Here is a 23,579-nt window from a genome sequence, read left to right on the forward strand (position 1 = left end):
TTAATCAACAACTCAAAAGTAATGGCTGATTTTGATTATTTATTGTTACTTTTGAACGTTTCAAGTAATTTCAGTGAGCATTGTGGACTTTCTTTCTTTAACTGAGGGGTACCAACAATTTGTAGATGATTTTGACACTTTTAGCTGCAATAAAAAAAGGCATGTTCTTTTTAACATTTCAGCATCGGTTTCCCTCAAAACAAAAGGTGATCCTTTGCATCATTTCACAGTAAAGGAAAACTGTTTTTAGCATTGTAGCCCAACTGCCACTGGAAAATGTTAGTCTTTGCAAATGTCTGCATCAGACTTAATGCTAACAATAACAGTTTTGTGTGGTAGACAATTAATCTAACAACTTCTACATGCACAAGACGCTAAATAACACACGTATGAAAGAGGAACCCTTAAAGCTGCCTCTTTAAAAACACAACAGCTGTGAATTAGTGTCTCACTAACATCTGCAGATGATTGTTTTTTAGTCCATTTAAGCTTTGTATGATGGGAGTCCTATCTGAGTCAAAATCTCAGCCGTTTCTCCAGTGATGCTCCAGCTTTAGGCGCTACACTAAACAGCCATTTCATCCCCTAAACAGTCCGGCAGGTTCTCTGCATGCAGCACGTTGAAGAGGCGCCCAGACCCTTCGGCCACAGATCCTTCCCCCTGCCCCCAGCTGTCCCGGTCATCGCTCTCATCCGTGTTGGATTCATACTCGGATCCAATCCCTGATTCCCTGAATCGAAGAAGCTCCAGTGCCCCCAGAATCTGCTCCCCCAATGGGGAGCTCTCATTGCTGGGAGTCTCCTGGATTTCCTGCCCGGGTGTGGAGAAGCGAAAACACTCCAGTCGAACTCCGCTGCCGCTCAGCCCCAAAGCAATGGCGTCTGTGCTCGCAGTGCCTGGAGAGCAGGGCCCCGGCGGAGCAGAGAGCCAAGCAAGATCTCCGGTCTGGAATTGACTTCCTAATGGAGCTAAAGATGAAGAAGGGGCTAGGGGTGTGCACGGCATGCCGGGGGGTTTGGCACGAAACGTTATCTCCAGAAGACTGTCCTGGGATCCCACTAAGGAAGAGTAAAGATGAGATTAGAAGGAGTTAGAAAAGAACAGAAGGAATCATAGAAACTCAGACAGAAGTGAGAGGATGAGATGAAGGATGCTGGCAGAGCTGACAGGCACGATGCTGTAATTGCCCATGCTGAAGGCCGTCAGGGAGGACAGTGATCAGTGCTGCAGACTCTGAGAGCTGCCATACAATAATTATTGCCTCAATCAGAAAGCAATGCAAAGAAGTAAAAAGAGGAATGAAATTATGACAGTATATATTTTTTTAAATGGAAAGAAAAACCCCTGTAATGATAAAAATCAAAGGGAAATCGTTGCTTACTAGATGTCAACTGGCCTGAAGATTTGAGCTCAAGCTCCTGAATCTGTTTGACTAAGAGGGAAATGTGCTGCAGCAGATCCGTGTTCTGCTGCAGGAGCCGCTGTACTCTGACCTGGGCTTCAGTCCGTGCACACATCTCCACCGACAGCTGCTCCTGCAGCACATGCACCTGGACATTACAGATAGAGATGGTAAACTTAGATTGCAAGCTTGATGCATCTTCATAGCAAGGTTTTAGAAAAACTAAAAGCTATGGTCCAACAATTCTTTTCAGCTTTTAACACTGTATAATTTTAGCTGCTGATCCAGAATCTTAAGGAAATAAATGAACCAATACTTCAAAGTAAAATATGTAGTTTTTGCCTGTGCTGAAGCTGCCAGCGCTTGCTGTTCCTGCTGCTGCAGTTGTTTCTGAAGAAGCTGGACCTGGTGCTCTGCTGAGCAGGAAGCCTCTGCACCAGGAGCAGAGGCTCCAAGGGTAGGGGAGCTCAGCAGGAGAGGGGGGTCATTGCACACCTGGACAGGTGACAGGAAACAGGAGCAGTTGAACAAACATCTGGTTTTTTTTCCTTGTCGAGCCTCCAGACATCTTGATGTTCACTCCACCCAGTTACGACATCTGCACATTTAACAGTTACGATAATGTTTCCAGTAAAAATAAAAAATAAATTATCAATTTTTCTCAATTAATGTGTCATGATGATCTAGTGCATAGTGTAGCAGGATATATCTTTTATACTCTCAGCTTTAAAATGCTGGAGAATCTTAACAGCTTGTTGAAGAACCCACTAAAAAAAAGGGAGAAAAAGAAAATGCTTTATGAATTTTTCTTAGCTGGGCTGTTGGAAATAGAATTCTTGTAGGCAGCAGCATCACAAAATGAAAATAAAATTGTTTTGCTTATTGTCATTGCGAAGTCGTATCGTATAAATAACAGGGAGGAAGTGAGGGTTTGATGCAGAGACTGTTGATGAATCTCCAGTTGCAGGAAAAATTATGTTTATGTATAAACTAGACAAAAGATATGTTTTAATCAGCAACTAAAACCATGCAAACATATCATTAATAACAACATGTCGACATTTACAGTTAAGGGTGTAATTGTTATCAGCTTGGTGGCCCTGTGTTAGCGTGTCCAGCTTGAGACTGGGAGGTCATGAGTTCAAATCCAGGTCGAGTCATACCAAAGACTCTAAAAATGGGATCCTCCCTGCTTGACACGCAGCATTAAGTGGTTGGATTGGGGGTGGTTACACCATTAAATAGGTACACAGTGCTGCTCTCGCCCTCAGGGGATGGGTCAAATGCAAATTTCATACATCTAGATGGAATATCTTTCAACTTTAATTGTAATGTGAACCCTTAGACTAGCGACTGCTTTCAGACCTACGGGTAATTGGAGCAAGGAACAGTCAACCTGTAATCTAATCACTGTGATCAAACTGGATATATTGGCGTTAGCTGCCCTGCCCTATAGAAACCCTAACCAGTGTTGAGACACATTGCCTGATAGGAACCATCCCTCACACAAAAAAGCTCTTTAAGAACCTAAATCAAGAATTGTTGCCTTGATTGAGGGTGCAGAAATGACATATGTGTCATTAAGCCAGGATCTTGTGTCGACAGTAAACAACAAATGCAGATAGTTCAGTTGTAAACATCCTAACTTCATCCCAAATGTGAAATGTGGTGAACGGACCATTGCCTTAAGGTCTGGACTCATTTTTTTTTAGTTTAGTAAGACGTTTTCCAGGATGGAGGATGCATCAACAACAGAATGGCTTCGCATGATGAAAAGACACCTTCTGGAGTGGTTACCGTCAGTTAGACTTCAACCCACTTGATAAACTAAAAAGAAAGGGATTCACTGCAGATTTCCCAGGAATAACGTAGCAATGAAACAGCTGATAAAATTACTTGTGAGTGCTGTGCACGTATGATCTGTACTGGTGATTGTTTGGTTGAATTTTTCCTCTCAAAGGAGGGTCGACCAGTTACAAAGCACACATTTTCACATGTGTATTTTATTTTTAAGACAGATGGAAATCAAAACTCATGTTGTGTCCAATATATGCAATAATTGAGGAAATCTAAAATTTCTTGAATACTTTTTTGCAACATAACTTATAGATATGGCAAACAATTGATGTCCTACCATGAAGGACGTAATGTGTCCATCATGCCTGTGAGGGGAGATCAATATCCATATTAATACTTCACTGTGATGGAAGGTTGACCTTCGCAGTGAGATGTCTGGCTAAAAAAAATCTAAAATGTTTTGCTGCCTTATGCACATCACTACAATAAATATTCATGTCATCAAGCTGCTGCTGGTTCAGAAAGAGAAAAAAAACCAAGAGCAGACAGCTACTTGCTCTGCGTCGGGGGATCGGCTAAAACCTCGCTGTGGTTTTATCAATAAATCATATGATCCCATCAATAATGAAGAAACCTTGTAGAACATTTCTTCAAAGACAAGTCTCACGGGTTGTTTGATAAGCTGCACCACCCCAGTGCTGTTTAGTGAACATCATGTGAATTTTAATAAAACTAAACCTTCAGAAGTGAGCCAATTTGAGTTTAGATCATTCATTTACAATTATATTTATTGTTGCATGTCAATCGTTAAATATGTATATGAAATAAATTCTACAAAGATGTGATGTTATGCCAAAAGTTAACAGAAAATCAAGTTATTTATACTTGATTCCCGCTTTTTTTTAAGGGCCCATATAATAAAAAAATCTACTTTTTGAGATTTTAAGTGTTTTCTAATGTTGATTCCTCACTATAAACAACCCCAAAGTGCTATTTTGATCCATTCAGGCATTTCTGTACATTCCTCTGAAAACCTGCTCCATCAGCCCCTCCCTATTCATGAAAACCAGCAGGTTCTCACGAGCTGGCGTACCATCCAGGAAGAATCTGCGTTGCCAGTACCGTCCCAAGGCTAACACACACACCTACCTTCTACATGGGGATAGCGGTGATCGGCCAAAACGCTTTCATTTCACATGCACAATATTAGGCCTGCACAACAAAATGTAAATTTATTGCTATCGCGAGATCAGGCTGTGCAATACATATATCGCGAAAGATGGCAACAATTGCAATAAATGTTTACCTTAAATGTGCTAAAACAATCTTATGGCAGCTTGAAGTATTTAACAAATTAAATAAATTTGTTTATTGAGTGTTTTTGTTTGTCTGACAGAATTCAAGCTTCTCTGCAGATGAGTCTTCTTTAACATCATATTGCTTCAGAAGTTTTCAGCTGGACAAAGTTTCAATATCGACTCTAGTGATTGGACGCAGTAAGTTGTTCAACACAGAAAAATACAAAGTTGCCTAAATGGCATTTAATCCTTTGAAGAGTTGTTGTACTAAAAAATAAAAATAATCTGCAGGTTAAATCTAATATTGAATTTAAAAACTGGATATTAGCTTTAACCTTGAGCACAATGACGCAATCAAGGACAGATTTAATGCAGTACCTTTCCATCAGAACCAAGGGTCTCATCCTTTCTGTTCTTCTCCAGGTCCGATGAAGAGACATACTCGATACTCTCCTCTGTGGTGCCTTCAAGGTCTGTCTCGTCTGACAGTGCAAGCCTCTTCTTTGCTGAAGAGAGATAAGAGGTTCAGATTTTGTGCTTTTTCATGTACCGGTGGTGACAGCTGACTCACACACAGGAGCTGCTGCTCAAAGGTGCTGCAAAAAGTATAATTTGTAGCTTTTACACACAGCAGTCACAACAGTCGAAGGATATAAACATATATTTTTTTAGAAAGTTGTGCCTAGTTATTTGCATTCCTGAAGGTTCCTGTTTTCATGCTTTGTGTGTGAGATTGAGCAGCAGTTACAGGGGAGGGAAGCCCGCAGAGTTGAAGTGCTGTTTTGTTAAAAGCCAGGCGGAAGAGGAGAAAAATGAAGGCAGGAAAGTTTTGCAAATGCAGTTCAATAGAAATGTGTGAGTCACCTGGCGATGCCTCTGGCTCCTTCCCCTCCTCATCCTCCTGCTCATCGTTTTTCTGCTGCAAGGTCATCTGGTGACACACATCAAACGCCTGACCCACCGTGCGCACAATCCTCATGGCCTGAGACTGGGGGGGAGAGAGGCACAGATGAAGGGAGAAGTGAGCGGTGAGGCGTGTAGAGCATATTATGGAGGAAAGAAAAAATGATGGGGCACAGTGGGGGAAAAATTGAGCTGTTCAGAAGAGCTTCAGTGTACCGGACATTTGTGCACAGGCAAAAGGAAAGACAAAAAATAACAATCATGGAGTTGAATAATCAGATATGGATGAGAAGAGGCATAGCGTCTATTTTTATCCACGTTTCATTGGAAATAACATAATTATTAGAGGTACCTGTAAAGATTCCAAGCAGAATGTAAAAAAGCAGTCAATTGGACTTGATTTGTCTGTTATCATATTCTCAATTAAAAATGAGAGATTTTGATAAAAAGGGGGGAATGCAGTTTCTCAAATGCTAACATTTGCCACTACAGAGAAAAAACAAAACAAAAACAGATTCCTTTTAACATCTCATAAATAAATTCATAGCTCTCATTCCTAAATGAACTCTCTGGACTTGATGCTTCCCTGAAGAGGTGCAGGTTCACCATCGTTGTGTCCTATGAGGTCCTCATTGGTGAGAAATTCACTTGAGGCTGAAGAAGAGCTTCTGAAACATGGCCAGGAGTTTAGATTTTTTGATAGACCCAAATTAGATCTGGTGAAAAAAGAAAGAAGTCTTCAACCCAAAAAAATAAGTTTGCACTAAAAGAATTACTAAACTAAAAATTCTCACTGATACTTTGCAAGAAGAAAGATATATGTGCTCACAAGCTGGACTTTCTCTATTTCAGCTTCAAGTTTGACACTGATCACTGATCTCCCAAACAATGCCAACTCCTTGACTATCAACAAAAATAAATAAAAAAATAGACTGTTGACCAAATATCCATAGAGATTATTTAGTTGCAAATCAAATTAGATTTATATATAGAGAACATGTAAATCATAGGAACATGTTTTTTATTCTTTAGAATATTTTATTTTATTTAACGTCTTTTGTGTATCGGAGGGTGCAGATTCTTGCTGAGGTCTTCCTGTTTTTTTAGGAAAAAAAACAAACAGTGGTTGGTCAGAAATGTGAAGTGGAGTTCTTCTGCACAAGAAAAGAAAATGAATAACTCCTATCATTGATCACAACAATTTTTCTTTTCTTCAGTGATAGGCTTTTCTTCTTTTGTGTCATTGCTGCCATTATAGACGTGTATTGCTGTATTATTGCTGCTGTATTATTGCTTTATGCAACCCAAACTGCAGAGGAATTGCCTTATTAGGTCTTTTAGGAGTTTTGCACTTGACTTTAATCCTAATGGATTTTTTGTACAAATTTACTCGCAATTAGACGTACACATTTTTTTAAAAAGAGAATTCTGATTGTATTTGAGGGACTATATTAAAAAAAGCTGATGTCAGTCCAGGTTTATGTCATCATGCTCCAGGAAGATGTCTTTCCATTACACATTTACAGTAGCAGTCGGCTCTTCTCTGCTCAGTTTGAGTCTATTTCGGTTTTTGTGGAGCTAAAAATGAAAGAAGTAATCCAGAGATAGCTGTGGAAGTCAGACAAGTAGAGAAGTATAGAGCGTTTGGAAATCAAAACTCACTGGAATAAGAAAAGGGTAAAATGAGGCTAAAAAAAGCAAATCATTTTTTAAAAGAATCCAACAACATCTAACAAAAAAGTGGCATAAGTCTGTGATGTGGTTAACTGTTACAAGGATGTTTTTAAGCCATAACCTCAAAAGCAAAAATCAGTAGAGGCAAATGTTTAAAGAAACTGAAGAAATCTCTGTGTGCATGGACCAAAGTATGATCTCATGGAATGAAGACGAACAATCATCCATGATGTTATTAACAACATTACTAATTGGTCCCAATCCTACACAAAAATGAAAAACATCCAATGGCTTTAAAAAAACATTTATTATGACTAACATTCATGCTCCAAGCATTTACTTGGAAAAACTGACAACAAAAAGATATACTCAAATTATTTTAAAAAACTTGAACCAACTTGGTGAGAAATTACATCAATAGATTGTCAAGAGTGAAAAAGAATAAAAATTGATTGCTAACATCTTAAGTCCCAAGCTAATATTTGAGCTAAAACTACACAAAGGGGCCAAGTTAAGCAGAATTAAGTATAGTGTAATAATGTAACCCAAAATGGAATGACCAGGCATGTAGATACCACGTCCGAAGAGGTTAATGATTAGAAGGCGAATAACATTGTCTTCTATAGATTTAATAGTCCAAAAACGTTGTTAATTTGACCTTCAGCGACTGCCTCTGGTCAAACACAAACAATGAGAAAGAACATGTGGTTAAATTCAGTATTGTCTGACCTGTTATTTAAAAAAAAACAATTTTCAAGATGTGGCAATTTTCTGATGGAGGACATTCATTAAGAAAATTAAGCTCAAGCTTGCATTTCTGAGTATTTCTGGTTTCAATTAAATCAGGAGCAGAGGAAAAGGTGCAGTTGAAGAGTCTTTAATGTTAATGTTAAGTCTATAACGAAGAATATTATATAAGTTTAATACACAAATTTGAAAAAGCCACCTCCTTTAAAACCATTGGATTTCTAATTTCTGTTTCAAGCTTTGTTTTTCCTCTTCAGCCCTAATAAACGGTCCACTGACTGCTCCTTGAATCAAACATCATTCAACGTGTCCTCCCAGTTCCACTAAAGGTGATGTGTTTTTTTTTTTTCATGCAGAGTGTTGGCAGGAGCTGCGTCAAAACAAATTTATTGCTGTCTGGCTCAGGAGGATCCTTTTGCCTCGATGCATTCAGTCAAAATGCAAAGGTAGCTCGAGCTGAAAATAGTTTAATCAAGTGCAAAAAAGCAAATGAAGACTAAGATGAAAGAGTACACGGGAAGAACGGATTTCAATAAGTTTCAATGAAAATGGGTTTTTGATTTTGGTGTTTGCCAACTCAAACTGTAGGTCTGTCCAGTGCCAAACAAGTGTTAACACATAGAGCTAACATCAAAGTCTTGGAAGAAAATCCGATCTGCTTCTATCAGCTGATTCATCTCGTCCTACCCAGAACACATGTATACTTTGGAAAAGCCAGATAAGGCTCCACACACCCCAGGGAGGCAGAGAGGGTGGCTGGCTTTGTCCCTGATAATCTGCTGGGTGTTTGATTCGGCCGCAGTGAAAAGTGTGGAACGAAAAAGCCCCTTTTATGTTCTCTTCCCACCAGAATGATTAGTATTCATCTTCCCTAAGTCACTGTCAGCCTGGTATCCATGGTGAACGGATTGGAGTCAGCCTCACTTGCGCTCTGGCTTTGTTGTGGAGAAAAAACTGTTCTCAGCATAATCTGTAAATATTTGTATTCCTTTTCATGTTTTTATGTCTAAAAAACAAAAAAATGTGTTGCTTTATCACTGAGAGAAAAAAAGAATATCATTGTGGCATTAATCAATAATAAAGGTAATGAGAACCTGGTTCAAAACAATTGTTCTTTCAGGCTTATTGTATAGAAATGCATCATCATTATTAAAAGAATCCACTAATTTGTGAAAAGGATAAAAAAAGATGATCAAAAGTTATGAAACTAAGCTGCAACAGCAAACATGTTATGAAAATAATTAGAAATATAACATTGCTATTTTAGACATACCTCGCTGCTTCCGAGGTGCACATTGAGTAAATAAATGCCCCGGAATATTTCAGAACTCAAGCAGCATTTTATTCCCGTTTCCACAGCGATATGTGACAGTGTTTAGGTGATGTTGCTCCAAAACCTCACAGAGAAGTAAAACCTTTTCCGGACATGGATGTAAGAATGGATGCAACAGAAAATACCACTTTTTGCAAAAGGTTTTTCCTTCTCTCTGTGAAAAATAAGTCATTTTAAAGAACGACTTATTAGTTACGTGCTGTGAGTGCAGATCTGTGTGGGACAGCTGTGTAATGAGATAATTTAACGGCCAACAGCTGTGACAACTGGCAAACAGAAATTTGACATTTTGAGGATGCAACAGTAATGAGCTCTAGAGTTTTAGCAAAAACGTTTGTGTTAATGTTTGATTCTGCAGAACAATCTCCTTTTAGAATCTGTGGTGTTGTCAAATATGAAATTAGACATCTGAAAGCAATAAAAGTGAGTTTTCTGCTTTATAAAGCTTGATAAAAAGGATCAACTTGGTTTGACTGCTCAGCAGTGTTCTCTAAATGCCAATTTTCTGTTTGACAGTTAATAAAAAAGGCTGATAATTCCTTCACCAGACTTTGGCCTCAACATCAAACAGTTTCTTCCCCCCAACTTTGTGAATATGCACATTATGAGACATCAGTTTCAGAAATCAGACAAACAGTGATCCTGGAAAATCACAAAATAAGTCTAACTGGTAAAGTATTTTAAATGTCAAACTCTTGCTGTTATGCTTTTTTCATTATTATGACTGTGTTAAATTCAAAAGCTGTAGATGCATATTTTGCAATTAAAGCTGCAGCTGAGCTCTGTCTTCCCTCACATGTCTGTCTTCATTGCAAACACTGTATTACGACCAAGTGTTTAAAGACAAATGAAAAATGGTTTTTAGGTGTTTTTAACATGTTCTTGTGGCAAGTTCTGATGATGAAGGACATATATTAGGAAAATTAAGATTAAAATAGCATTTCTGAGTATTTCTTTATTCAAATCGTTATAACTCACGAGCAGACGAAAAAAATGCAGCTGGAAGAACTTGTAGCAGTGACATAGAAGCTCCTACGGGAAGCCACAAGGTCCCTGCTCTGTAGAAAAGAAATCCATGTACGTCTTTTTTTACCTCGTCTTATCTAGTATCGGGCTCAAACCGTACGGCTGGATAGCTCCAATATTGCTCCTCGTTTTTGTTGCAGTGCTAATGTTAGGTTGGGGTTGTGAGGGGCTGTAAGCTAGACAGATGAATGATAGCAAATGGGAGCGAGCTTTCTCTGCGTCAACAGTTCCGCCCACAGGTCAAATTTTGATGAACTCCTGCTGCTCTGCAGAAACTATGTCCTACAAAACAACACGTTTTTAGATTTGGGCTAAAAATGTCATAATCATAAATAAAAGACCACCGGGAACACTTTTAAAATAGATCAAAAGACGATCAGAGTTCAATGAAACCGTTCTTTTCTTTGTTTCAGGGTTATAATGCATAGAATTAAAGTAGATGCCGGTGAGTGTCATTTTGTAAAATATGCGACATATCTACAGTTTGGACAGTACTGATGTTGCAGCAGCTTCCAGAAAGCAGCCTGAAGCCGTGCATGCAGAATACTGTTCGGCTGCTGCAGGAGCTGCCATAAACTGGTGAGATTTAAGCACCTTAAATAAAAGCCAGGTATGTTTTTAAAAAAACAGGAAACAACTCGATGTTTTGCTGTCGAGATGCAGATTTCATCAGGATGTGAACCTACCTTCCTTTTGGACTTGAACACATTGCAGCGAAACACGTTGCTCTGTCCATCTCTCGCGATGTAACTGAAAATCTTCAGATCGTGAGCGTCGTGTGAAACGTAAAATATCCTGGAGCACAAATGACGTGAAAGGGTTTTGGTTGACCAGAATAAAAAAACGACCAATTCCTGTTGAGTCAGGGTTTCAGGTTTGGGGTGACAGAACCGACCTGTAGATGGGATCTTGTGCCACCAAGATGGTGTTGTCATCCCAGGACCACCCTTTTCTCTGAAACAACACAAACACATGCAACCATGAAGAAACACGGAAAAGAGAGTGTTAAAGTTAAACAAATCAAAGCCTTTTTTTCTGAGAAACTCACCTTCTTTTTGCGCAGGATTACTTTGACAAAATCAGTGGAGACGATGATGTTTACCTTCTTTTTCTTGATGTTCTTCAATTTGAATTCATACTGCAGAAGATGGGTGTTCCAGGAAAGGGAAAACAGAGTATTAAAAGTGTCTGAGAAAGTGACTGAGAGGGGTTTCTTTGCAAAAACCACATGAAAAAGCAGATCATGAAGACGGGAATATTTTTATCTTCTTCTCTAGAGAAATCTGAGCCTGGGTAAACATTGAGAAACTTTCAGTTTGTGTTTCTGGAAGCTGTTAAACCCTCAAAGGCTGACTTCCCAGCGAGGGGCTGTCATGTGTGGGACACTTTCATCCCTCTGCATGATTAATACTCGGCTTACTGCAGAAATCACAGCTTGTGTGTTTAAAACAAGTTAGGCTTTGAGTCCAACACAAGATGATTTATTGATCAGAGGAGGATCAGTTAAGTGAACAAACCATCAATCGCTCATGACGGCGTTGGGTATTCTCTGTCATCTTTTCTTTGATTTTCGCAAAAGTTAAAGTCTATTTGAACTAAAATCTGTTTTCCCATTTTGGTTTAAACATGAAGGTCCAAAGAGTTTGAGTTTAGAAACCTGTGCTCATGACATGTGCACTCAAGCAGGTAATGCGCTCTGTTGTCGTGTGGGAGTATTTTATTAAGAGTGCATCATGCACACTAAGGTGAAGGATGTAGATGACTTAGTATGGGCGAGCAGCATCGCATGTCAAGCTGTGCCAAGAAGGAGCATCCATCTCTGTTGTCAGAGGAAGATGAAATGGACGCCAAAAGGGTTCACTATATTTTCATTTAGGCAAACTCACACAACAGGTTAAGTCTCAAACTTCAACCCCTTGAGGCCTGAATTTATTTCCAGAAATGAAAAAAAGAATTACTATGTTTCTGCTTTCAAGAAGATGCTAAATGAATATAAGGTTGCAGCTAAAGTGTTTGATCCATGTTTGCATCAGGGTTAAAGTTGTGCCATCTTTCAAATCCTTCTCCAGATCTCACTGTCTCAGCTCACTACACATACCTGTCACCTTCAATTTATATATTAATATATTCAACCCAATATATTGATAATTTACTTATTATAGGTTCCTCTTTTCTAAGGTTTTATTTATTTTTAACCTAAAACAAGCATTAGATTCTAAAATTTTGAAAATGGATAAACCTGGTATTTTTTGCCCAAATTTAACAAAGAAAAAACCCCCAAAAAACATGAACATTGTACGTACAATTAAATAGTTATGATCATTTTCATTTTTCCTCGATTTAAAAATCAAAACATAATTTTCTATTTTTTTATAGTGCACAAAAATAGTACTCTCTGATTTAATAGTTGAGATTTTTCTTTAAATTTCATTCTTTTTCCCAGAATTCCATGTTTTTAATAATAACTAATTCTGTTTCTATAATGTTGTAATCATGTTTTATCATTGGTGTAAACGATGCGTGTTTGACCAGAAACAATTGGGATTCATGTGCACGTTCCAATTTTTCAATAAAAAGTATAAATATATCAGGCAGTAAATATTTCTAGAAAAAATAAATCTCTGATAAAAAGGCAGTTTTTCTGCATTCTGCTCCAGGGATCAGGATTAAGTGTTTGCAGGGTGTCAGCGGGGATGTAGCTGACCTCTGACTGGCACAATAACTTGGTTGTTAGATTAGATCTAAAAGCTGTCAAGCAGTTAAATCCTCTCCGCTCTGCATCAGTAATACTGCAGCCACATGCAAACCAAAGCAGTGGCCTCATTTGGCGTACAAGGAAGGAGGTTTGGTGATTTACAGCACTTCTGACAACCCACTGAATCTGTCGGATTGCTCTGACAGGTGACTTATACAGAAAAAAACGACAATTCAAGCAGAGACGGTGCAGCACAAAGAGTATTTTTTGATGCTACAGATGCTGTCAGCAAGATTCAGTTTCCTCTTTATCATGTCTTTAATTGTCTTACTCTGATTCTCCTCATCGCAGCGACAATCTCCATTCGACTGCCAGGGCGACCCACCTCCAAGCTGCCAATGTACTGCAAATCAGAAGGATGTCAGAGATGCTGCTCCTCGTTTTTGGGCTGACATTATATATTTTGCACATACTTTTCTGGATGGTTCACAAAGCAAAATCTATCTGTAAATGAACGCACATGTCAAAATTAGTTTATGTTCTATATAAAACTAAAATATTTGGATCAAAATGATATTTAGGAAGCAGTAGACAGTGAGCAAACGTGTTAATTAACAGAAACTTTAACAGAAAAATGAAGTGAAAATCATGAAAACTGTTTTATTTTAAGCAAAAAGACAATAGTGTTAACATGTTATGATCAGCAGGTCTCCAAGCAGCCCTTCCTCTCCCTAACATTAACCTGCTCTGTTTTCCAAAGAAGGCTTACCTTCGCCTCGAAGCAGACTCCATGCTGGAACACGTCCTCGCTGTGCATGGGGAGCCTCAGATCTTGAGCATCGTCCACTAAATTGTACTTGGTTACTCCCGGCATGGCTTCTGCAGACACTTGTTTTACGACCGCGCTAGAGACCTGCAGATTTGCGCATCTCCTCCTCTTCTTCCTCCACCTCTTCCTCCTCCTCCTCCTCCTCTGGCTCCTTCCGCGCCTCTTTGCCTGTCATCTGCCAGACGCGTCACTCCAAAGGTCACGCGGGCTTAGGCGCTCTGGTCACAGATCGATTAACTGTTGGGATCAATTAAGAAACAAACAAAAAGGATCTGATGGGTGCACTTATTTACGTGCTTACTCCAACCTTGCCTGACGCACGACGGAGGCGCAGAGCTCTCCTACGACGCTGCCGGAGTCCCGATGACGCACGGATCTCCACACGTTATTGTTCCTGACGGCGTCAAACTTGAAACTATTCAGTATTTTTTTGTTTTGGATGTCGTTTTTTGTAAAAAAAAAAAAAAAAAAAAAAAAAAAAAAACCCAAACAAATCAAAACCCAAGGTGAGCAGAGTCAGTTAACTCGACCAAGGAGCTGGCAGAGGAGGAAGAGCTCTGCTTTGGGGCTTTGCTGTTTGCATTAATGACATCTAGTGGCAAAATGGAGAGCGGGCCACCGTCATTTAACCAAATCAAAATAATATAAACTTTTAGAAATGTATTTAGAAAGAGAAAGAATACACTAGGCCAACCTTTCCCACTATAGAATTTTCTTTTACACAAACCCTTTAGAGCCTCACTCTTTCAACCACTTAAATCACCCCGCAAAATCCATCAAGCTGAAATCCAGACTTTGATTGCAACACTTTAGCTGTTTTTCTTCTATTCGGGTGGTTTGGCACCCAAAAAAGCCCTTATCCTGACCCCTCCACTACCATACTTGCATGTTTTCTCCAGACTGGGGGTGTAGCGATTCACTTTAACAATTAGACTCATAACTTTTGGTTGCTAATCCAACGGGGATCCGATTCACTGACACTGATCCAGTGTGACTCAGAGATGAATACCTGGGTACTGAACATTTCTTGCAAATTATCGAGTGTAAATTAAATATGTGTACAAACAAATAACTAAACAGTAATTAATGGCAAATCCATTCACATTTTAGTTTCCCAAAGTTCATCCCATCTACCATGTCTCAATCCAAATGGTATTTCCCAAAATTGATTATAGATTTATCTATTTCATTTTGAAAGGATCTTATAAAGGTATCGGCCAATTCGATTAACAGCTTGCCTCACACAAATTGATCTAGTTGGATCATATAAATTGATTCAACGCTTAATTGATAGCAACCATAGTCCAGACTGTTCCTTGAAATGGACACACTGGCTGTGTTTTATGGGTCAAAAGCAGAACAAGCAAAATTGTGATCATACAAGATGAGAGTTTACTGACTTGATCTATTTTTTGTTGACAGAAAAGATTTTCTTTTGCTTTTCCAAACCAACTGTTCTCACTGTCTCGCACCCAAATATACAACAAGCTCCAGGTCTGAGTCAGACAAAAGGCTGGAAAGTCTGCGATGCGAAAGCAGATTTCTATAAATCGGAAAAGTGGCTGCATCTGATTATATGACAAAACATTAAATAGGTCCTTCCTTGATAATTTACTCCTGAACAGTTAATGATTCTTATATATTGATGATCATCTCTAGAGTTTGGTCTTTTAATAAATATTATATTCAGGTTTTAATAACATGCTACCTGAAGATACATTTGTCATCTGCAAGTTGGAACAGTCAATATATGACCTCTTAAACTTTCCTTTTGCATACATACATTTATTTCAAACAATCCAATTCCAACATTTCTGTATAAAACATGGAGAATATTTCTTTGTTGAATGATTTCTGACCCTGCTTAAATTCTGTTTGTTCTGCAGAATTCAACTTTCAAACATCTCGTATGTTTCCTGATGTTCAAAGAACAGCAAACACATCTACATATCGTGTTGTGTTCCTCCAAAGTATTACAACTTTTTTTAAGTAATAAATAAACGTGCATACATTGAACAAATAAGTTATGTTTTGTTTTCTTTTTTAAAGAGTGCTTGTTTAAAACTGCTGATGTTCTGACATGTTTTAATTTTTACTTGTCTCATCATTTTCTTTCAGCTTCTTTGTTTTCCTTGATCTCAAGGACTTAAAGTGATGTGAACAAGCCGACATGAACATTTCTGAACTGGAAATCTGTCTGAAGAAAATAAGAAATTGGTCTTAGTTAAATAAATAGTATTATAAAACTCTGCAGCTCTTTGCATGTTTTTTTCACAAGTAATCAGAAAAACGTGTAAGTCATCCAATGAACATTTACATAAATATCATTATGTTTAAAAAAAGGGGTTTAAAAGAGAGACACTGATGTTTAGAGGAATACCATATAAAACAAGTATAAAATGATAAAAATTATTTTTCTTAATAATTTTAAACAAACATGGCATGTTTTGACATGTTTGTCCAGCAGATGGCAGCACTGCTCCTTACATTTCAAGAGATTTTGAGAGACTGAGATTGTCAACTGCAGCTGAATGGAATAGAATAGAAATTATGGTGTCAATTTATTGTCACTATACCTGGTATAATAAAATTCAGGTATGACCTTATTAGTCAAAACCTTGAGCTTGTGACCAACTGGACAACAACTGCTTCAAGTCAGCTTTTATAAATAAACATAACATTGTCTCATCATTTATCTAGATAACATTATTTCTTACTTTCAAAGGTACAGGTTGAATAATTTTTAGAGCAAAAGTCAGTTTTGCTGTTTTGTTCATTTCTTATTTCCATCACAAAAGTTCAGTGCATGATGGGTAACTGCCCTGCCCTTTGAGAATGCTCCAGTGACAGACGGCATTGAATCTGGGGCTTTTCACACCTAGCAGCATCCTTCAACCTCACACCCAAAGCAGGTTTATATTGTTTCACAAACACAGAATTGTTTTGGTACATGGAGGAGTTCTATTTTCAGCATGCAAAATGATAATATGATTTGTGTACCATTGCAAGCCATGATGTATTCTTTAGTTTTAAGCATTTTTGGAGGTCAGATACATAAGTTCCATCTTGATATTAGCTTTTTGTTTGACTAACTGTTTTTGAGCCATTTCCAAAGCAACTGTTGCACTTTTTCGTTTTTTTCTGTGAAGATTTCCTTTCACCTTGATTTCTTCAAAGTAGTAGGTAGTTTTTTTTTTTTAACTATTTAAAACAATCTTTATGGTTATCAATAGTTATCCTAAAGAAGAACATTTCCTCCTCCAGGAGTTTATTCCTTTTACTTGAGAATTTTGGCATCAAGAACCATTTTTTTGTGAGCATTCTTGTTTAAAAAGTGTTATGACAGCCGAACATCTGTTTCAGTTAAACTTCTACCTTGAGAACAGATAGTTTCCCTTTTTCTGACAGGAAAATAAAATATCTTAATATACTTTGCAATGTTACAGCGTACTTTATATGTTATGCGGAGACTGTTAAAATGCATTGTGTGTACTAATATTTGTAGGTATAATATCAATAAAAACATTAAACAGGGATTGAACAAATGCAACCCTCCACTGAACCACAGGCCCAATAGCTGTAAACCTATTAAACTCTGAATTATATCAAACCAAAAAAAGATGGCAACAGCATATCAGAAGCAGGGGATAATAAAGCAAGAGAAAACAATATAATATGCTTTCATACTAAAGATGCTGCATGTGATACACTTTCTAGCAGTCTCGAACTATAACTCCCATTTTAAGGTAATTCTGTTGTGCATCCTGACATGTGACCAATTGTCTAATTTTATTTAAGATTTACTTGGTTGGAGTCACGTATGTACCTCAGCATTTTAGCAGGATTCTCTGCTAAAATGCTGTTGAAAGCGATATTTAGTTGTGTTGCCATGGAATCAGACAAAATCAGGTCTGTTGATTTGCAGCTGAATCTTTCTAAGTTTCATATATGACTTGGTGCGTTTCAAAGAATGACCTTGAAGTTAAAAGATATTCCATACAAAAACGTGTTTTACAGTAAAAATGACACACTCCCGCTTTGTGTGGAAATCCTTTTATGCCCTCTTATGTTAATGCAAAAAGACGTGGTAATGATCACTTCATCAAATTCTAAACATAATAATACGTGTTGTTAATTTCTGGAGGAGAAAGACTTGCTATTGTATCCAATAGATTTTTTTTGGTTTTTTTTTTATTGACAGTATCTGTCCTCCTGAAGCAAAAAAAATGAAGTGTCCTCTGAGGTTCACTACTAAAGGAGAAGGGAAAGCTGCATCAGGAGCTTGTGGCTTGGCTCCACTGTAAAACTGTTCCTTTTCAGTTCTCAGGGTCTCTCACGAGGCATCTACTTCCTGCAGTCTCAACAACAGTCTGCAGTACTTGTCATCTCTCAGCTGCTGCTGACATGACTGTCACATGTTCACATTCCTGCCACTGCTTCCTCACACTTTCCTTCATTTTCTATGATGCAAGGATTATTCCACTCTTAATTCGCCTTTAAACTCATCACAAGTTTGCTGACATGGTTTCGGTGGTTTACACCACTTCTCTCCACTTAATACATTGGATCAGTTTTATAAATTGCTCAGACTTAAATAGCAAAGGGTAAAACAACAACAACATTGATTTAGAAAGTCCCAAATGCTGGTCAAAACAGCCAAGTTTTATTAAGAACAGAAACATTTTCTGAAACCAAAAAATAAACAATATATTATTTAATTTACCTTTAGTTCACCAGGATATTCCCTTTGAGAATGCAAACCTCTCATGCAAGGGAGTCCTGGCCAAGAGGCAGCCACCGTTGGTTACAAATAGATAAAAACATTGTGACAACAGAAAATGTAAAACACTAAAACATTCAAACGATACATTAAAACCCAAAATACTTGAGTCGAAAAAACAGTTAAGGATTAAAATAATAAAACGGTGATTGACAGAAACAATTACAATATTTTGTGGAGTTCTGTTTTTCTTTATCTTTTCTACTGATGGCAGTTCAACCTTTTTGTAAAATGTTGCAAAATGTGTTAATAAGTAAGAATCCTAAGGATATTTTAATTGCACAAATGTCAGTTAAAGCTTTTTACCTGTCGAATCTTATGGACTTTAAATGACAATATTGAATGTTTTTTTATATTATTCAGAAAATCTTTGACATATTTTCCTAAACCAAGTATATTCTGTTACATAACTTTTCTGTGGCAATTATATGTGAAAACAAAGGTCATTTTCCCTACTTTCTTTAGATTCAGTTGAATTGAAAATGTTTTTTTCCTCTCAGCTGCAGTTTTCTTTGACACCATGTGAGCTTTTTTCAAGTGACGGGCAGAGTGACGTGTAAATCAGCAGCTTTGAAACACTCACTGCTCTTCATGGGGCAACGATCTCTCACTGCGCTGGATTTGCCAAAGCAGCAGCGGGGTCGGAGCTGACCTCACTAATCAACGGGGAAGCCACTCTGTTATTGCTACACATTTGTCAGTGTTGCTGTGGATGACAGCAGCGTGACTGCGTGTCACAATACTTCCTGTGTCTTCTACAAGAACAAGCGCAGCAAAGGTTCAGCTCTCTTCTTTCTAACTCAAGGCCAGTTTATAAAAAGCTGCTGTAATCAGCATGTTGTTGGAAGAAAAGGATCACCAAGGTTAAAGCTGGTGTATGGAATTTCCAAACTTTTTGCTAAATACACTTGGAAAAAGCAACAATAGCAAAAACCCAGAATCACGAGTGGGATTTCCCTCACTTGATTTTAAAGCACTATGCTGTATCTAGTTTAGAAAAGGGGAAGCCAGATGAAATGATTACATTGTCATTAAATGAAAAGTCACTGATGTTGTTCACCCTTCAGCATCTCCCTTCAGGGGACGCCAAGGCAAATCAGCTTCCAATGATTCACACAGGTGGTTTAGCAAATATTTTTACGCCGGGAACAACCCTGTATTTTATCCGGGTGGGGGATCGGCACAGGGGGGAGCCAGACTTTGACCAAACGAAAAGTCACTGATAATAAGCTAAAAAGCATCAACAGGCCATTTGTAAAAACATTGAATGACATAAATCTGTTCAATAAACTTCAGTTTAAAGCACAAAACAATGCTCGAAATACCCACTTAGAGCTGCAGAGTTTGAAAACAGAAAGGTCAGGATGCTGCAACACTGTTTTACCACATGTGGGCACTAAATCAAAAAAACGCAGAAAAAAATGGCTCAAATTCTGGCTGGGACCTTTCGTGTTGAATTTGCAGGTTCCCTTCGTGCATGTGAGGGTTTTCTCTGGGCACTTCCTCCCACAGTCAAAAAAAAAAAAAAGTTTCATAGGTTAATTGGAATCTGTGAGTACGAGTGTGTGGCCCTGCAACAGTCTGGAGACTTGTTTAGGATGTATCCTGCCTTTGCCCAACAGTAGCTGGGTTAGCTCCAGCAGCCCAGTGACCCCAGAGGGATTCAATGAGTTTTGAAAATGGATGGATGGATAAACAACATGAATGTTTTCAGCTGGAGATAAGTCTCTTTTTGTGAGATACAATAAGATTAAAAGCGTATTCACTGAAACAGTCAGTCCAAGTCATTCCATTAAGGTCAAATTAACATTATTTTATTTTACAACAGATTCATGTAAGTGATCAGAAGACATTTGATGTAACCGTCCGTCCTGGGCAAGCCGCTGTCCAATTATGAAGAAGTAGGACTCCGTGAAAATGGAAAAACCAAACCGCCCGTGGGCACTGTTTGAAGTCAGCAAGGACAGAAGATGGACAAACACAAAGACACAGGAACATCTGATAAATGAACCAAAGGAGCAACTGTGACAACAATGCATATGCTCATGGACATAAAAAGAACAATGTGAGGAAAGCTCCACAGGTCCAGGTGAGCAAAATACGCCAATTTGCAGCATACCTCAAGGCATTGTCTAAAGCTTCTCATTGTTTTCTTTTATTTAGGGTCTACTCTAAAATAAATATAGTCCTTGTATGTTTGACTGACTGAAGGTTCAGATTTGCTGCCATCACACACTCCAATAAACCTGGTTTTATCCCTCATAAGACCAGGTTTTTGTGCAGGCTTACAATTCTGATTGTCTCTGACTGGTGAAAACTTCCCACCAAGCAGAGTTTTAGGGTAAAATCCTGTAGCTGGAGTCAGATCAGTTTGAAAGTAATTGTGGCTTCAGTATCTATTCATTTCAAATTAAAATCATTCAACCCTGTGACAAACAAAAGCGTTTTCTGTATGGGGCCAAACATTTGTCATAAATGTCATATGAGTTTATTTGTTTTCATATGATTTAATTTCAAATTTTAAATAAAATGTAATTTGATTTAATTTAATTATTTATGTTTAGTTTTTAATTTTATTCCCTTTTCTTTTACTACAATTTTTGTAAAAAAAAAAATTCAATAAATGGTTAAAAATAATTTTAAACAGACAAATTAAGTTTCATTTCTTTAATTTTTTAATGATTTGATAATGCAAAAAAATTTACATTGACCCTTTTGTTTATGTCAGGAAAATTAAAGAAAAAGTTAATGCGTCACAAGAAAACAGTTTAAATGTGATGTTTTGCATCTGTGTTCTCTTTAGTTTATTTATACTGCATAAATCCTCTTAAAAGGTAAACTTTGATCCCAGTGTGGTCTATTTAAAAAGGCCAAAAGGATAATAAAGTTTAATAAATCTTGCTTTTGTTTGTTATTTTAACAGTATTGTCCTAAATCTCATCAATTTTTGAAAAAAAAAAAACCTTTTAAATATGCATTTACATGATTTACAGGCAAACTAATGAAGGCAGTTTTCTTCAGGAAATCGTGGGAAAGAAGCTGTTAGAAGTCAGTGGTAACGCAGAAGTTTCTCAAAAACTGGACTTTGACTCCAACCGACAGGAATTGGGACAAAAGTAATGAGTCAGTTTTTCTTTTTCTTCTAGGATAGACTGAAATTCCCACACAAACACTCCAGCAGATGCCTTGTTATTTTAAAAAGACCCCCCAAAAAGGAGAAAAAATGTTACATTTTGCATTAACAAAAATCTATTTCGGCAAATGATCTGTCTTTTGTATACATTATTTTTATTCTTTGAAGTTCCCCTTTAATGTTTAAATAACCTATTAATTTGGTTTTAGTTTGGAAGGTTTTGTGGAAGAAATCCTGGAGTTTTGATGATAGAAAACTCAAAATTACAAATGAGATAAATCAGTTTTGGATTTTTGTCTTCATATTCAGCATTTTACAGACGGTTTAAAGCTGTTCTACTGGAACAATGTGATGACTCATCCCATTTACTGTGTGTACACTGATTTCCTGCTGGTTTCATACGTGTAAGTATGTCATGAAATAATGCAAAGCAGATGGCGAAGCTTTAGTTATCCTCTTGTGCCTATTGCCAGCGGTTTAAACACATTTTCTGAGATTGTAACAAGTTGTTTACATTACATGTCAAATGCAGTCAAAAGGGTTTTTTTAAGACTTTTACATTTGAATCCGACATGATGTGATCCGTGTTGTTACCTTGGCAACCAGTAACCATAATGCTGCTTTTTTGTCTTTTTGCTCCACTCTGCTGAGTTCAAGCTCTGCAAGTGATGCTGTTAATCACCACTCACACCATAAACTGGCTCAGAAAACGATGATGGTGATTCATTTCCACAGTGCGGGCCTTGCTGATGCAGATCCACCGTTCAAGAGAGCCCCACCTCTCCTGCTCTTTAGTTTCCACCTCACTGACACCTAAATCTGCCCATTTAACCTGATCCAAGCTTTGGAAAGTCTTGTCTGAAAACAGCCAGGTCCAACCTCTCCCATGCCAGCTCATCCAGGTGTGGGGCATGTCTGTGTTTACACTATGCACAGTTAAACCTAGTGATCCTGTTTATCTGGAAAAAACACAAGCTCAGAAATAAAACCTGGTCAACCAGTTTCTTTCTTTCCTTTATGATCCATGTCAACACATTATAGTTATTTTTGGCGGGGCACGGAAAAAGCATTCTAAAAATGAGAAAGGGGAACTTGTGATTCCATCTTCATGTCCTGAGGGTGAAATCAGCAGTCAGTGACCACAAACGTTTCTGATGTGGATTTTGACATCATGAGTGTCTTAAAAAAATGACCAGAACAGGCAGAAAAACAGGCTTAATATATTTTTCAGATTTTAATCGAGACAATAACAGATCGACCATTCTTGCTTTTATTTTTACCCCTATTCAATGCTCACAGAGACACGGAGGTAGCAGCAGGAAGCGGCTTTTGCAGCAAGATGACGGAGGGCGTACCAGATGTGAATGAACGTGAATACGATGGATGCTTTTGTGCTTTTTAAAATAAATAAATCTGTTCTCTAAACATCAAACAAATTTAAACATCTAAACAATGAGACGCACACAGATAGAAATGTGAAGTTATCCGCTGTAAATCTATGACGTAAATTAATAACAGGATAAATGATCGGCTAGTTAGTTAGCATGTAGCCTCATAGCCTTCGAATGTAAAGTGACTGACTGCTAAAGTTAATAAAAGACAAGTCCTGAATAATATTATTCCTATTCGACTAAACTACAATATCAGCTGTCTGACAACAGACCAGCCAGTTGCCCAAATGCCGGCATACGTCAAAGAGCTCTGCGGCGGAGCTAGTAGTAGCCTAGCAGGAGCTATCGTATGACAAAGCAGCCTAGTTATCATAAATCTTTTGATATTTTTCTTATATTCAAACAGTCCCGCTCACAACTCAGTGGCAAATTTCTAATAATCTACTGCCAGTCTGCAGAAACTATGTTTAGAAAAGACACCGTTTTTTTTCTTAAGCTAAAAACAACATATTCATAATCAAAAGACGACTGGGAACGCTTTTACCATTGATCAAAAGAGGATTGGAGTGG

The 23,579-nt window shown here is 37.8% G+C and overlaps 1 protein-coding gene across 1 annotated transcript; it reads right to left on the reverse strand.

Moving 5' to 3' along the window:
* Nucleotides 1-79: 79 nt before the first annotated feature.
* On the reverse strand, nucleotides 80-14,165 carry LOC101156607 (carboxyl-terminal PDZ ligand of neuronal nitric oxide synthase protein). The gene is made up of 10 exons (XM_004079085.3): nucleotides 13,646-14,165; nucleotides 13,208-13,279; nucleotides 11,230-11,319; nucleotides 11,077-11,135; nucleotides 10,868-10,976; nucleotides 5,363-5,486; nucleotides 4,877-5,004; nucleotides 1,746-1,898; nucleotides 1,383-1,551; nucleotides 80-1,059 (listed from the first exon to the last, which is right to left on the reverse strand). The coding sequence occupies exons 1-10, from the start codon at nucleotides 13,748-13,750 to the stop codon at nucleotides 566-568; spliced, it is 1,503 nt and encodes a 500-aa protein (XP_004079133.1). The 5' UTR covers nucleotides 13,751-14,165; the 3' UTR covers nucleotides 80-565.
* Between the last annotated feature and the right edge of the window lie 9,414 nt (nucleotides 14,166-23,579).

The sequence above is a fragment of the Oryzias latipes genome, chromosome 17 (assembly GCF_002234675.1).
Source record: "Oryzias latipes chromosome 17, ASM223467v1".
Classification (NCBI taxonomy): domain Eukaryota; kingdom Metazoa; phylum Chordata; class Actinopteri; order Beloniformes; family Adrianichthyidae; genus Oryzias; species Oryzias latipes.

Coding starts and splice junctions, on each gene's coding strand:
- LOC101156607 (XM_004079085.3), bottom strand. CDS start 13,750: ATGCCGGGAGTAACCAAGTACAATTTAGTGGACGATGCTCAAGATCTG. Junction 13,280..13,645: donor GAGTCTGCTTCGAGGCGAAG/GTAAGCCTTCTT, acceptor TCTGATTTGCAG/TACATTGGCAGCTTGGAGGT. Junction 5,005..5,362: donor GGAGCCAGAGGCATCGCCAG/GTGACTCACACA, acceptor ATCTCTCTTCAG/CAAAGAAGAGGCTTGCACTG.